This window comes from Sapajus apella, unplaced genomic scaffold, assembly GCF_009761245.1.
Source record: "Sapajus apella isolate SASKATOON/1434 unplaced genomic scaffold, GSC_monkey_1.0 scaffold2, whole genome shotgun sequence".
NCBI lineage: Eukaryota > Metazoa > Chordata > Mammalia > Primates > Cebidae > Sapajus > Sapajus apella.
Window position 1 is genome coordinate 72,742,323 of NW_022436942.1, and position 15,865 is coordinate 72,758,187.

The following is a 15,865-nucleotide window of genomic DNA, read 5'->3' on the forward strand; positions in this document are numbered from 1 at the left end:
GGGAGAGCGCAGTTGGGCGCAATCAGTCAACTACCACCTTCCCAGAGCCGCAGGCACCGCGCGTTGTCGCTGTGTCCAGAGCTGACCCCTTTAGGCTGCAGCCGCTGCACGGAAGGCGCGCGCTCCAGAAATCTCCCGGTCCTCGGAGGAGCCCCCACCTCTAAAGGTCCCCAAGCCCTGTCTCAGCTCAGGCCCTGACACTCCCGCAGCACCACCCACCCCTAACCCGCACCAACACAAACTCTGGTTATCTTCCCTCCCACCCCCGGAGACCACGCAGAGGAGGCTACAGGGGTCCCCACATGCCTGGCCAGAGATGGAAGGGGCTTTGCCCCGCTCTCCAAAAGGTCTCAACCTCGATCCTTTCCAAGTACAGGATGAGGGAAGGGAGGGGGCGTCCTCTTGGCTGGTCATTCAAGAGGCCTGAAGGTGACAGGGACGTGGGGCCGGGCTGGCGGGCTCCAGGGGGTGGAGGGTGGGGAGGGAGGCAGCCGCCAGGCAGGCTCCAGCTGGGTCTTCACGTCAGGGCCCCCAGGGCAAGAAAAGGGCTAGCAGCTAACCCTGGAACCCTCCCGTGCCGCCTCCGCCCCCCAACAGACACACACCTCAGAGGCGAGGCTGGGGGTCGGGAGACCAAACACTGACAGTGCCTCATCATTTTTTATTGAATGTTTCAAAGATAAATTGAACTTCAAAAGGCAACTCCCCGAACAGCCTGGAGACTGGTTTGAAGGGGAGACTAGGGGAGGATGTCAGCCTCCCGGGTGACATTTCCCTTGAGGGAGTGAAACGTGCACCCTGGAATTACCTTTCCTCTCCCAGGGATAACTTCCCTCCTCCCTCGCGTGACACAGCTAAGTTTTCGCGGAGCTGGCGGCGCTTCGCACGCACAACCCGGGAAGGATGGGGCCTCGTAGGGGCGCCTTGGGCGAGCGGGGTTCAATCTGAGGCACCGGGGACCGCCGGATGTGGGGGGATGCGGAGTGGAAAGGCGTTGCGTCTTGTCCACTTCTACAACCTGGAGGGCTGCTGCCTAGCCAAGACCGCTCGGACTGCTGGGGGATTCTGCTGGCCTTCTCCCCCGAGCCAAACACGCGGGTGCAAGGAGGGATTTTTGACTTGGATTTGCCAGATTGATGTCAAAAGGGAGGGCGAGCTTAAAACAAAAAACATTCGTAGTGCTCGAGGTTATTTGTGGTCAGATTCGTGTGGGAAAACCTGACTTAGGGAGCACGTCAGTCTTTTCCCATTAAAACTTTAAAGTATCTGAAATTACTCTTCTTTCTGAATTCTCATCAGGCCCCTTTCCGTCTCCCCGCTTTGCTCCCTAATTTAAAGGAAAAGTAATTTCAGATTGAAGTGGCTCCCTTCGTTCAAGTAAAGGACTTTTTGTTTTTAGCTTTGTAATTTGAGTGACATCTCATTTTGGTTCGCTGGGGGCGGTCTTAATTATTTAAAGGCGAAGGGAAGGGGGTAGACGGAGAACCAGAAGAGACTGAAGCCTCCCCCGACTGTCTGCCCTCAGGAAAGTTTCCCAAAGGAAAGCATTTAACACAAGGCCCAAAGATATTTCAATAAAAATTTATTGAAATTTCAGTGATGTTTTAAAGAGAGGGGAAATAAAATACAGAAAACCAAAGAACTCATCAACAACTATAACACAAAATATACCTTCATGAATTTGTTTTTAAACCATCTCTCAGCAGCTGACTTTTGAACTGTGAATCTCTATAGGCACCAATTCAAAACACCATCGATATTGACAACAGTTGTAAATTCCACTTCGTTCTTAGGAAATCAGAGACTAGCAAATACAAATAACGAGAGAAGAATTAGAAAGTCAAACCGCAGCCTCTGCCCTCCTCCCTCCCCACAGCAATCTCAGCTGTATTTTAAGGAGTTTGAAGTGGAGCTGGAAACTGGCAAGCCTTTCCCAATTTTTGGCTGAAATAGGAAGTAGTACTTCCCCCCATTTTTGGACATTAAAAGGAAAATAAAAATGTGGCAGACAACTCTTTTGAAAGGGCACTGGTGTTGGTGTAGGAAGTGTGTTTTCTAGTGTTAACAGCAATTCTGTGACCTGGAAATAAAACCAACTAAAGGAAAACGAGAACACAAAACCTGTTGCCATTCTATTTACACAGAGCTATGTACAATGTCAATAAATTAAAGTTTAATTTTCCAAGCATTCATATTCCACCTATTTACAAGAGTTATCAAATAATTACATAAATACTTTGTCTAATAGTCTCACTTCTTTATTTTTTTTTTAAAACCTTGTTATTGCATATACAGGAAAGAGAAAGAACTGTCAAAGAACGACATGAATCCTGCTACAGAGCTTAGATAAAATAAATTCATTTTATGTGTTTTGCCCACTCCTTTCCTTGATACCGCCCCCCACCCTTGGGTCACTGATTTGAGGGCAAATGACTGGGGAAAGGTATGGGGGTAGTTGTCTTCTCTCTAAAAGCAAGCGTTCAAAATAAAAACCACAAATACATTACTGTGAAACATGCAAGAAGAGACCTATAGCGGCTCTGAAAACATCACAAGAATATTAAAAGGACACAGATTTCCTTAATACAGACTAAACAAATGGTAGGGACTTCCCTCTCCAAACAAAGCTGCTCAGTAATTTATTGAGAACCGATAATACGAGTCCCTATAAAGTTTTTAATCTGCACAAACAGAATCATGTTAAGTATTCACTTGTCCCGATTTTTTTTTTTGAAAGATTTTATTTGTTTTTGTTTCCACTTGACACAGTGAAGGAAAAAATGTATAAGTCTCCCTGCCTGGTGGGCAGGGACCCAGACCAGCCTTGCTGGAAGTTGCTCTGGACATAAATGTTGGAACTCCCACCCCCAAGAGCTCAATGCAACCGACGTTTCTTAGCCCCCAGAATCTGATCCAGATCCCAGATGCATAAACCACGCCAAGAAGACAGGGGCTGTCTCTAGCACATTCTCTCGAGGGAGTCCGGGGGCCCCTTCCTAGGGGCAACTGCAAAAGGAAGGGCTGACGCCATGGCGGGCCTGTGGTTTATTTTACATCCAACAAAGTGCACGGCAGCGTGGACTGGACTGGAATGAAGAGACGTGTCTGGGAGGGGGTCTACGGGGATGCGCTGCGGGACCTGTCCGGCTTGGCTTCCAAGCCACTGACCAACCGCTGGATGCTCTGCAGTTCGCTGGTGGCCGCCTCCTTCTCCGCGCAGAGTTTGGGCGACAAGGACACGGAGCTGGAGGAGAGCGTGGAGGAGCGGCTGTTGAGTTCAGAGCCCGAGTCCACAGCCACCGAGGCTGGGCTGGCGGCCAGAGCGGCGACTTTGCCGTCCAGGGGCCCCGCGGCCGCTGCCATGGAGGGGAGGGCGGTGGTGAGCAGGCTGCTGCCGTCGGGGACCGGCACCGGGATAGAGTAGGGGCTGTAGCGCAGCCGCGGGCGCATGGTGTTCAGATTGAGGAAGGGGTGGCGGTGCACAGAGCTGGTGGCTGCCGCAGAGGAGGCGGCCGCCGCCGCAGCCATGTACGTGTAAGGGTAAGGGAACAGGCTTCCGAAAGGGGACATGGCCAGGCCCTGGGGTGAGAAAAGAGACACAGCAAGTCAGCGGGTGGGAGGAGCCTACTTCATCCATCTCCTCTCTTTTCCCCCTCCAACACGGGCAAGCCACAAATCCCTGGTGATTTTGGGAGGTTGGGGGGGGACGGTGGGCGGGGGCAGGAGAGAAGCCAACACTCAGATATCTCTAGGTTCAAATCGTAGCTGTGTCACCCTAGGCCAAGGGACTTTAACTTCCTGTGCCTTAGCTCCCTTATAGGAAGAAAAAAAACAGAGACATCATAAGTAATTCGCATACTTATTGAGGACTTTGTAGATATTAAGTGAGTGAAAGTGAAATCTCCCCCTAAGGGTTTTTCCTTGCACCTGTTAAATGGGAATACTGATTCAGTTTACGCCACAAAGGTGACCAAGGGGAAGCCAGGGGACATAAATTTTAGGAATAATTTTTGAAATCTTCTTGTTCCCCAGCCCCTATCCTTCCACTCCAATCCTAGAAGTTTCTAAAAAAAAAAAAAAAAAAAAAAAAAAAAAAAAAAAAAAAAGAAGCTCTTAAGCAAAAGAAAACTGGGGGAGGGAAATAAAAGGGCATTTGTTATAACCAGAGACAAAGAAATCGTCCAGCAGGATTCACTGGTGTTCCAGGTGAGAAGCCAAGGCAGGCCGCAGGAGTTCAGGAATACTCTAAGCTGGGAATTGGCAGAAGCAACATTTAAAATGCAGGGACCCTGGCCTGGGCCAGTTCTCTGCACCATGCCTTGAGGTGCCCTGAAGGGTTCTGTCTGTCCAGGCAGCCCCTGGCATACCAACCACCTGCCCACCTAGGACAGGATCTCCAGGAGAAGCCAGCAGAGATGGACGGAATTGAGAAACGCCAGAAGCCAAGCCTTTCCTGAGCTCCCTCCTCCCTGGATGGGGAGGCCAATCTGGCTTCTTGGCGCAGGGAAGGGAGACGAATGTGCTCAGACAAAACAAAAGGCAACAGCATGCAAAGCCTCATAGAACCTTTTCATCAGGTTCAGGGTGTTTCCAGCCGCGGAGACTTCCCCCCAGCACAGCTGTCTGAGCCACACACAGGCCTCCAGGCCTGCCCCAGTCCCTGCTTGTCCCTGTCCTCTGACATTTCCCACGTGTGCACAAACTATTAACTCTTTGAGGAATAGGATGGCCTGCTTGGGGTTGGGGATAGGGAGAAGAGCTTCGAACTGGGAGGAAAGGCTGGAGGAATCAAGACTGAACTACCACTCAGGAAACAGTCACTTCCCCTCCCCAGGCCTAGAGTCCTATTTCTGGGGCAGGGTTGGCTATGAGAACACTTAAGAGACATTTCAGCTCTGAAGCTAAAATCAAAAGCCCTCAAAGAGGCCCTGGAGTCAGACAGCCTGGGGTTGAATCTCAGCTCCATACCATGAACCTGCTGTGTGACCTTGGACAAGTGACTCAACATCTCTGGGCGTCTTCCCCTTCATCTGTAAAGAGGAGGTGATAATCGTACCCCTGAAGGGTTGGATCAAATGAGTCAGTACAGAGCAAGCACTTAGAAGAATGCCTGGAAGCAAGGGCTGAATCTAGCTGATGCCTTTATACCTATCTACTCTGCAGGAAACAGCCTTTAACTTAGGAAAACTTTTAAATTTGGTGGGGTGGGGGGGTGGCTGGGGAGAATGAAGTCATGATAACTCAGTGAGCTAAGCCTTGAACCTGGGAATGGCTGTGTAAAAATTATTATTACAGCTAGCAGGCCGAAGGACAGGGAACCTGGAGGGAAGGTGGAAAGACTGGAGGAGGCAGGAAGAAGGCTCCTTACCTGAGAAGCCAGGACGTGCTGCTGGAGGTGGAAGGGCAGGGTGGCCGCGGGCGCCCCGGACAGTCCCTGCGCTGCGGCGGCAGAGGCTATGGCCGTGGAATCCAGGCCCGAGACGCCGGTGGAGGCCCCGGACACGGTAGCCAGGAGGGGCCCCATGCCGGCGGCCGCCATGCTGGAGAAGGCGCCCCCCATGGCAAACTGGCCGGGGTGCAGGAAGAGCGGATGCCCGTTGAAGAACTGCTGGCCCGCCAGGCCCGGGGCGAAGCCGAGGCCGGGGAGGGGACCCTGGGCCAAATGCGCGGCGGCCGCGTCCGTCTGCACCGTGAGCGGCGCGAAGGCCTCCTTGCCCGGGAGCGCGCGCGCCTCCTCCGCCTTGGCTGGCGCTGCGCCCTCGCGGCCCGGGCTCCTGCGCTCCTCCGCGCCCAGGCCGCGGGTGCTGGATGAGATGGTGGCGGGGCTGTGGCGCGAGTCGGGCGACGCCTTGTCCAGCCGCCTGCTGTCCCGGGGCCGCTCGGCGGCGAAAAGGTGCGCCTTGACCGCGGGGCTGCTCTTGTCACGGCAGGGCTCCTCCGACGTGGTGGTGGAGATCTTGGCTGCGTCGCAGGCCTCGGGGCCGTGCTCCTCTTTGCTCTCTGCTTCGGCGTCGCTCTCACCCTCGCTGGGACATAAATCTACCATAGGACAAGAAAAAAACCAAGGCAGAAGGGCGTTAGCTCCCGTCTGAACCAAGGCCAACTCCAGTTCCCAAGTTGGAACCCCAGCTCGTGGCTTACTGGCGGTGTCATCCCGGGGAAAGCCCCTTAGCCTCTCTGCACCTCAGTGTTCTCATCTGCAAAATGGGGATAATCGTGCCCAACAACTTTGCTGGAAAATGCTCGACGCTATTAATGAATGTAAAGTATTTAAACAGAGTTTAACTTCCTCTTAGATGGTCAACCCCCAATCGGTATCTCTTCTTATTATAATGAATTTTACTTTTTTTTTTTTTTTTAATGGCGTCAGGCTCTCAGGCATTTCCCCATGCGATTGCAAATTAGCTTTTTAAAAGTAAAAGCGAACATGAAAACTCACAGCTGGAACATATTCTAATTACTATCAGAGTTTTTGTTCAGTGAATGACAGAGAGCAGCACCTTGCACAGGTGAATTACTCTCGAAGGATTTGTTTGGTGAGAACCCTGACATCTGAATTGATAATGGCTGAAGCAGACACCTGTCCCTCAACGGGAACACTCGGTTGAAACTTCTGTGTTTGCCCCAGACCCTGCAGACAGAAATGAGTGTCAGGCAGCCCACTCACCGCCCAGGGACAATCAGATTCTTTTGTGCTTTCACCACACCCTCTGCGGGTGTTCCACCAGAAGAAAAGAAAAAGGGATCCTATTTTATGTTTAAAGCTTAAATGGATTGAAGACATAAAGGACTTGCATTTTGTTTCACCAAAAAAACAGGTTTCCTCCCGTTGAGAATGTGTGTGTGTGTCTTTGCAAATAAATAGTGCTTGCTCTTTAAACACAGGAAATCGAGGGGGGGGATTTGAGCCATCTTGTCCACTCCCTCCTTCCCCAGCTCTACCCCCACCACAGATCCCCAGTGCTCCACCTCCTCTCCCAGTTCAATTGTTGCTCTACAGCTGGACGTTTTCTAGGCCACCTTCCCGGTTCCAGGTGGCAGAGAACCCCTTGCCTTTCCCCCACCAAGTCCAACCCACTGTAACCCAGAGTTCAAAGACAATGAAAAGTCAGCAGTTGGAGCCTCTCTTGGTTGGAGAGAATGGGAGGAGAAAGAAACAGAGACAGAGAGAAAAGAGAGAAGTGCTCCAAGCAGGTTTTCAAAGCTGCTCGCCAAGAGGTACTATGCAAACAGACACCCACCTCCCCTCCCCACCTGCCAAATAAGGATCTGGGGAAAAGGCCTTCGTGCTCTCCTTCTTCTGCCTTAGGGGGAAAGCGGGGAGACACACCTGAGAGCCCTTTTTGAACTCTGGCTCCTGTTTAAGGACTTTTAGAAGGGTTCCAGCTTTTAAAGAGCAAGTGCCCTGGTTGGTGCCCCATCCCCCTTCAACTCTTCCAGGCCACGAGGACCTGGAGGCCAGTGACCACAGAGGTGACCAGGCTTACCTTTGAGGTTCGATGTCCCTACAGTGGAGACGGCTGGAGAAGAAGCCTGAGCAAAGCAGTTGAAAGCTGCTTGTTCGCTGGAGGACTCATCGGAGGTCCCGTTCTCCTTTTTGTGTCTTTCATCAAACACCCTCATGGACTGCAGGGTGAGCTGTTTTCTGCGGCAGAAGCCCACACCCAGGTTACAGAATGTAACATACATTTCCCCTCTTTGTTTGCCTTACCCTTTCCAGAGCGGCACACACATACCTCACACCCTGCCTGCTGCCCCGGGACAATGATTGGCTGAAATCTGCTGGCCCCAGGGCAGATAATAGACCCAAGCATCGTTCTTGACCCTCTAACTGGGCTAAAGAGTGTGGCACAGGGTTAGGGAGAATGGAGGCAGGCTTCAGATGCATTTATTCAAGATGGGTTTCATCAGGAAAAGGCATTTGCTTGGGCTGGAAGAGAAGCTGGATCTAGTCAGAGACAGCTGGACTGCCGGCCTTATAGAGGCAGAACTGGGTGTCCAACCCTGCAAACACAATGCCGTCTGTCCCCAGCACACCCAAACTCCTGGATGGTTGCTAAGATTGGGAGGAAGTGGTTATTTCATGGTGCACTTTAGTGTAATCGTTTTACCAATCAATTAATTGGAATAAAATTCTATTTAGCTGTTAGCAATTATTTTTTAATGCCCACCCCAAGGGGACAGCATAAAAATTTGGGGGTGATTTTCTGGATTTTAGAACTTCTTAGAAAAGGGGTGGGGAAGGGGAGACCCTCTTTCAAATACTCTACAGCTGTCTGCTTAATGGAAAATGATACATGTCCCCAGGAAGGAGGGAGGGAGCCATACATCTTTCCAAAGGCCCCAGCCCTGTCTGATGGTGTTTGGAAGACAGGATTGCAAAAATTCCCAAGCATTTTGTCAATGGCATGATCCTTTCTGGAACCTGCTTAGGATGGACTTAAATTAATAAGGAATTAATAGTCATCCCTGTATAATCTATTATCCCTGATGCTTCTCTTCAGAGATAAGGATGGTGTAGCCTTGTTAATTTCCTTAAAGACAGGGAGGTAGGAAAAGTACGTGTCCTGGGTATACCTGCATCAGCAAGCATGTAGCAGTGGGCAAAGCGAATGATTTCTACCTGCTCTTCTCTTCTCAGGAAAAGTGCCTGCTCTCACTTCTAACACTTCAGAGCTGGATCCTAAAAAAGTGATTTTTCTAAGCTAGCTGAGAAATAAATAATGGTTTCAACTCACCTTTTTTCTCTTCGGCCATTTCCAGTGTCCCGGAAACCTTTTGCAAAAGGGTTGTTGTCTATTTTTAACTGAGTTATCTATTGGAAGAGACACAAGCAAGACAGAGACATTGGCCTCATTTTCTAGAATGTTTTGAGGGTGTTTTTCCCAACTCAACAAGTCTCCTAGAGATGTGACTGCCAACAGAAGTCATGTAGATATGCCAGGGAAAGGAGATAATGGCAGAAGTCTGGAGAGAACTAACAGAAAAATCAAAGCAAACTATAGCAGGGTTTGTATCTCCTGTCTGAGGCCAAACCAGGGATTTGGGGATGAAATTATTCAAAGAAATTCTTTCCTTTGGGCAATCGACAGCTTGGGTTAGACATGGAAGTGTTGCCAAAGTCATCAAGAGGGAAAACCTGTAGATCTTAAAATTATGCTTTCATTTTGATTTTTATACAGTGCAATTAATCATAAAATATTATAGCATACACACACACACACACACACACACACACACACACACACCCCTTTTCCATGAATCCAATAAATGATTTATGGGGTTTTACTACCCTTGCGTGGGAGTGAGTTTGATTTTTTTTCGCTTGGGGGGTGGTTTGAGGAAATTACAATATTGACAATTACAGTACTGAATGACCACTGGAAACATTTGTTTTCATTTATGTGCTCTGCCACGGCCATTAGGTGGAGAAGGCCGGTGGCCTTTTTGTCTGGTCAAAAATGCTACATTTTATTATTACATTAACAACTTCATTTTACAAGATTCTGGGTCTAGAGGGAGCATGCATTTTGCACTCTGAGAAAAATGCCATAGTATGTAATCTTTCAAATCCCCTCCCCTTGGTAGGGGGAAGAAGTTATATACACAGAGTTCCTCAGAGGTAGAAAAGTCTCCTAGGGGCCCCTTGGTTGGATTCATGTTCTTGGAATAAATTGCTCTACCTAAGACTTCAGGTTTCACAGGAAAAGGAGATCATGATGTTTTAGTACTCAGACTAAAGAAATTTGGCTGGAACGTCCTCATCATTAGTCCACAGAAGACCCAAGGGCAGTGACAATGACAGTGAGTTCAAAATGAAGTGTGTTGTCAGGTAAAATGGACTCTCCTTGAAGTCCAGGATTGCAGAGCAGGGGTCTTCAGTCCCTCCTCCCGCCGCCAGAACTGTCTGCTGACAGCCAATCGGGAAACTGGTGAATCAGCAGCAAGGGTCACTTCTTCTGTGCCCATGACCCTCAGGCCACCAACTCTAGGTATCAGGTGCTTTCCCGTTTGGGGATCCTTCTGATCTCCAGCTTCAGGCCCAAGAGGGGAAAGAAAATTCAAATGAAGTGGTGACTGGCCACCTCAACTCAAAAGCCTCAGACAACTGGATTAGTATGACCCTGTGATCAGGGTAGGTTTTTCTAACCACACGCATGCATGCACACACATGCACACACATGCACACACATACACACACACACATCATAAAAAACACAGCAGCATAAAAGGTAATAAAAACCAGACCAGCTACTCAGGATTTCTGGCTAAGGGAAAAAAGCTGGTCTCTACTAGGATTCTCCTCCCAGGATCCCAAATGGCTTTTGCCTTAAATTTTTAGCTGGTTCCTTTAGAATGTGACTTCTTGATCCTTCTTTCTTAAGGGGAGGAAGATGAACCTTAAAACAGACAGGACAAAGCCAGAGGGGTGGAGGAGTGAGTAGCATCAATGTCAGCGGGTACAAGGAGCTTCTGTGTGGCAAAGTTAGTTTGGCATTTTTTTGCCCAGCACTGCTCCCACCTAGGCAAGGTGTTTTTCTGTCTCTTTGAGATGCCAGTGTCCTTTCCCCCAAATGCTCGACAAATCACAAAAGAAAACTCAAGACGCTCATATCGACTGGCTGGTAACTTTCTCATCCTGACTCAAAGTAGCTTTTAAAGCAAAGGCAAAATTTCACCATCGAAAAAGAAAGCCCCCTGGGTTTACCTTATCATTCTGGTATGCGGTCACAGCGATGAATTCAGTTTCGGGGAACAAGTATGTCCGAAATGTACTATAAGGGAGTTTCAAGATGTCATTAGCTCTTACAATGTGGAACCGGGGCTGGTATTTGTGCATGGAGTTCAGTATAGTCTGCAGGGGCAGGGAAGAGGAGACACACATAAAACAAGGATTTAGCAGGACAAACGGGATCTTAGGACCCCTGCCAGGCTGAAATCTTCCCCACCCGCAGGGTACCACTCTTGTACCGAGCCCACCTCCTTGGAGTACCTCCTGGGTACATTTCGCTCCACAGATGTTATCTTCTGGAGAATCCAAATTGCTCCTCGGTTGCCAAAGGGTCCCCCCCCACCCTCACCATCTAAGGATCATTCGTACCTTGAACCCTAGCCTACCTGAGTACCAAAACTATAATTCCCCTGCCACGTAGCGTGATCACTTGGGAAGGCCAAAGTCTTAAAAGATAGAGAAAAACATGCATTTTAATTTACAAAATGATTCAGTACTTTAAGCGCCCACTAATTGACGAGCCCAATCCACTTAAAGCCCTGAAAGGCTGAACTCTAGAGAGGAATATTTATGCCTTAATCAAATCAAGGGCTTCAAATGCAATTCCTGTCCGCTGAAGACATTTCCGCGCCATTCGCTTCTTCCTGGGCCTAATCTTTCTGCTTACTCCTTGCTTATCACTGTTTATTTTATTGAAATGTTGGGGAGGGGTAGGAAAAGGGGCAAAAGGTCCTTTGCCTGACTTCAAGAAGCAATCCAAGTTTTCTAAGTTTCTAAGCACTCTCTCACTGAACCCATGCACACACTCCCGACACAAAAACCATTTTTTACTGAAGATCTAAGCCTCACTTCAGGTAAGCCTGACTCCCACCTAAGCCCAATTCTTTTTTTTAGTAGAAGAAAATGAGGTTTTTAAAAAACGTATTCACACCATTTAACCAACAGAGGCAAGGCTCCGAAACTCAAACTATCCCAAGAAATAATATGGCTGGTTTCAAAACAGAAGTGTGATATTTGAAAACAAAACAAATCCTTTATGAATACATAGCCTTGAAATGGATTTTAGCTCTTACAAAATGGTTTTTAACTTCACTCTCAGGTCAGGCGTTTGCCGAAGAGCTGGAACTGCTATAGAACAGGAGCCCGTAAGTTTTCCTGCCCCATTTCTTTTAGAACGCCAGGCCTTCCATTATCCGGAGAGAAACACCCTGAATCCTTTTTCCCAACGAGGACAAGATTGCTATGCTTAGGGAGAAGCAAAAGAGAAGTCTGGGCTGAAACCAAAGAGGGGAAGCACTGCTCTTGAACGAGTGAAGGAGAACATTTCACTGAAGGGAGCAATGAAACTTACAAATCCATGTTTGTCAGAAATGTTGTTGGTGAGTTTCAGTTTGTGGAAAGTGACGACTTTGGACATCCACTGTTCCCCGGTAGCTGGGCTATCCGGGTGAATGTACATCCTCTTTGGCATTTCAGGGTCGGCCTTACCAGCCACCATCCACCGAGAATTGTGAAATTTATAACGACAGTCATCAGCAGCTATAATATCCATCAATAAAATATATTTGGCTTTTTTATCTAGCCCAGAACATCTCACTTTAAATGGAGGAAACATTCGCCTATAAAAGGAAAGAATAGAAAAGAAAAAAAGGAAGATAAACCACTCGTAATCTTGGGTTTGATTTCCTATGCATAGTACAATATTGAAAACAATTTTAAGACTTTCCACTGTGACTGATGAGCTTGTATGTTTCAGAGTGAGGCCACTGGCTGCAAAATCATTTTCTTTCACAACTCATGTATTAAATAGTCTCAATTTCTCCATATTGAGATGCTCCAAGGTTCAAAACAAATGCATTGTAGCACTGCCTTTCTCTACATTGTCTAATAATTTCTCCAATTTTTTTTCTTTGTGTGACTTTACAGATTGCCCTCCTGATAGCAAATTCTTGCCCATGTCTTTTTCTATAGGTATCTAGTTCTAAACAGGCTGGGGTAAGATTTTAGTAAAGCGCGATCAGTCAAGACTAGAATTTTCTTCCACCCATTCATGAGAAAATGTTAAACTTATCAAGGAAATGAACGTGAATTTGCACCCCTCCCCGCTGCAGAATAGCAATCCCGCTGTGGGCGAAGTGAAACTGGACTTCAGTGAGTTCGCAGAACGAATTTAGCAGATTTCGGTGCACTCCCCGGCCTGATAATCTATCTGCCCATGGAGCTGCTAACACATTCCCCCACTCCTCAGGCCAGTCCAAAACTGCAAGAATGTGCCGTCACATTGCTGTTAATTTCACAGAAGTGTTGGCATTCTGTAGTCTTGACTTAAAAGGAAGCACCTCGCTGGAAAACCAACTAACTGTCTTGTGGATTTGAGGTGGATTTTATGCCAAACTTTGGCCTCATTTAGCTTGGAAGGAGACAGAAAGCTGAAGAGATCCTGAAGGGGATTTTATTTTTATCCTTCCAACCTTATGCCTTTACAGGCTTCAATGCTATTTAAAAAAAAAAAAAAAAAAATCAGTGATGTTAAATGATGGTTGCAGGATCTTCTCTTCCAGGCAGGTTTTGGTCAGGCAAGGACCTTTAAACATGATATAAAATATGGTTGATAATCTTCACACATTAAAAAATCAAGTGTGTCTCCTCACTGGCTCCTTAAGTCTGCAAACATAATCTTAAATTATGCAAAATCGCCTGCTGAACTCGCCCTTGGGTTACAGACACGTGAAGTGGTGTGGGCAAACAAACCAAAATGCCCTTCGATTTCTCTCTCATCCAGGGCAGCAGCAGGCCCCTTTAGACCCAGGGGCTAGTCTGGAGGGCAGGAAGGGCCAGGGACTGGTGTCAGGCCTCCCGCTACCCACATAAAAGGAAAGGGCTTTAAGTTTTTCTCTCTGAGTACAAAATAAAACAGACAACACAACATCAACAAAGAAATAAGGATGTTCCAGGAGGATTTAAAGAGTGAATTTCTTTCAGTAGAGTGTTTTTTCTTTGTCTTTTTTTTTTTTTTTTTTTTTTGCTCCCTGCAGGATGTCTGGGCTCCACTGAAAAATTCCGTCTGTTCCAGAGGGAACCCAGGATGCAGACCAAATGTAGGACCCAAGTAGATGCCCAGGTAAGTTGAAATTTCCTGCCACTGGGACATTGCCTGGAAGTCCGGGCACACATTGCTAGGCTGGGAACTAACTTTTCGTCCAAGCCGTAATAATCAACCTACCGACTGTTCTGAGAGCAGAGAGGTAAAGGGAGGAAAAAACTCTCCAACAACTTGGGGAAGGAGGCCCCCAAGGCTTGCTTACCTTCCCGACTTGGTAATGACCATCTCGGTGCCCCGTTTGTGAAACTGATCCCAAAGTTCTTTAGCCTCCAGGTGCACCTTGGGGTCGTCCTCCACCTCCTCTTCGGGTTCCATGGTCTTCAAAGGCCTCAGATGCGCCTGGGGCCCCAGGGAGGAGAACGGGATGCCGGTCTCGGCCGCCCCCACCAATTGATCCATGATCGGCTTGGCCAGGGCGCCCGGCAGCGAGAGCGCCGCCGCGCCGTTGGGAGGCAGCGTCAGCGCGGGGAAGAACGGCGGCTGGTGACCCAGCACCGCGCTCATGGCGAAGTCCGGCGCCCGGTGAGGTAGGAACGGATGGTAGGCCATGCTTGTCCCAGGAATGACCGGATCTCTCATGGAGAGGCTCATCCACTTCAGGCGAGGCGCTGGGCTCCAGCCGGGGACAAGTCCGCAGCTGCTGTGTTTTGTTTTGTTTTTGTTTTTCTTTTTTTTGTTTAACAGCAGCACATAGTTCAAAAAGGGGGAAAAAGAAAAAAAAAGAAAGGAAAAATAAAAGGAGGCAGAAATCACAACTAACGCACTTCAAAGGGGGTAGGGCAAGTGTCTTTTGGGGAAGGGGACGCCGATTTTAAAGAGGGCAAGGCGAAAAAACAGGAAACATAAGTCTCACGGGTGACCGTCCTTGTGCCTCGCGTTTTTAAAAAGCCGCTCCTGAAAGTCGGTTTCAGAAGCGAGAGGAGCGAGCAGGGTCTCGACTCGCGCCCGAGCCCAGCCGCTGAGCTCGAAATAGACACTCCAGCCCTGCGTCCCAGGAATCTCTCTCCAGCCCCCAGGTCCTTTGTTGCAAATGTGAAAGGTTCTCCTACTAGACTTTTTACCTTTTCTTTTTCTTCTTCCCCCGCCCCCTAGCTCTCTTCCTCTCCCTCTTTCTCGCTGGTGGCGTCTGCAGCAGTGCTAGACCCGGCTTTAGAAGGGAGCGAGGGAGCGGAAAAAGTCTCTCCTCAAAAAAAAAAAAAAAAAAAAAAAAAAAAGAAAATCTGATTCAAACCCCCTTCTACCAGCGCTATCAAAACTTGAACTGCAAACTGGCTTCCGTTCGCCCTCCTCCTCCTTCCTCTGCTCCGAGCCTCCGGAGGGTGTCTCAGTTTCAATCCAAATCTTGCTGTGTTCTTCTGCTGTGCCTCTCTCTCTTCCTTGTCCTAAAACGTGAGCGAATTCGCTTCCTAAATCTGTGTCCAGGCGCGCAGGGCAGGGAGGATTTAGAGGGGGAAAAAATGGAACGGAGGGAGAGAGAGAGAGGGAGAGGGAGAGAGAGACCGAGTCGGAGAGGGAGGGAGGGAGCGAGGGAGGGAGCGAGAGAGAGCGAGAGCTCCTCGCCACTCTCCTCCGCCTCTAGAATTCGCCGGGCGTCTGCTCGGCGGCTCTAGAAGGTCGGGCTGCGCTGTGGGCTGCGGGGAGTCGGAGGCCTCTTGATTGGCTCTTTGACGCTTTCGGACCAATTGTGTTGCTGCATAGGCGTGGTTTTCACAGGTCGAGTGCTGGGGGATAGAGCTGAGTTATAAAAAGAAGGTGTCGGAAACTGTAACGTCGCCCCGCCGCATCGGTACTACTGCCTGTCCTGTGAATGTCAACATGATCAGAGGGAGGGCGGGAGCCACTGGGGAGCGCGCGCGCAGAGTCGCCTCTAGGTGGCTTATCGAGAGATCGCAGCAGCCCCTGAGCTCGCTCGCTCTGGTTCAGCCCACGTCTGAAATGCCTCAGTCATCCAGCCGGGGATCGAGGGAGGAGGCAGGACCGAGGAGGAAGGGGGAGGGAGCGAGGGAGGGAGCCAGCCAGAGAGCGAGCCG

At 49.0% G+C, this 15,865-nt stretch overlaps 1 protein-coding gene across 2 annotated transcripts; it reads right to left on the minus strand.

Moving 5' to 3' along the window:
- Nucleotides 1–1,567: 1,567 nt before the first annotated feature.
- On the minus strand, nucleotides 1,568–15,419 carry TBX3 (T-box transcription factor 3). 2 transcript variants are annotated; one of them, XM_032240742.1, is made up of 8 exons: nucleotides 14,038–14,426; nucleotides 12,084–12,351; nucleotides 11,119–11,178; nucleotides 10,709–10,855; nucleotides 8,739–8,815; nucleotides 7,488–7,645; nucleotides 5,369–6,039; nucleotides 1,568–3,579 (listed from the first exon to the last, which is right to left on the minus strand). In XM_032240742.1, exons 1-8 carry the CDS (start codon nucleotides 14,424–14,426, stop codon nucleotides 3,118–3,120), a joined length of 2,232 nt encoding a protein of 743 aa, XP_032096633.1. In that variant the 3' UTR covers nucleotides 1,568–3,117. The 2 variants fall into 2 exon arrangements, with proteins under 2 accessions (XP_032096633.1, XP_032096642.1); XM_032240751.1 differs by lacking the exon at nucleotides 11,119–11,178 and having other exon boundaries at nucleotides 3,118–3,579; nucleotides 14,038–15,419.
- Between the last annotated feature and the right edge of the window lie 446 nt (nucleotides 15,420–15,865).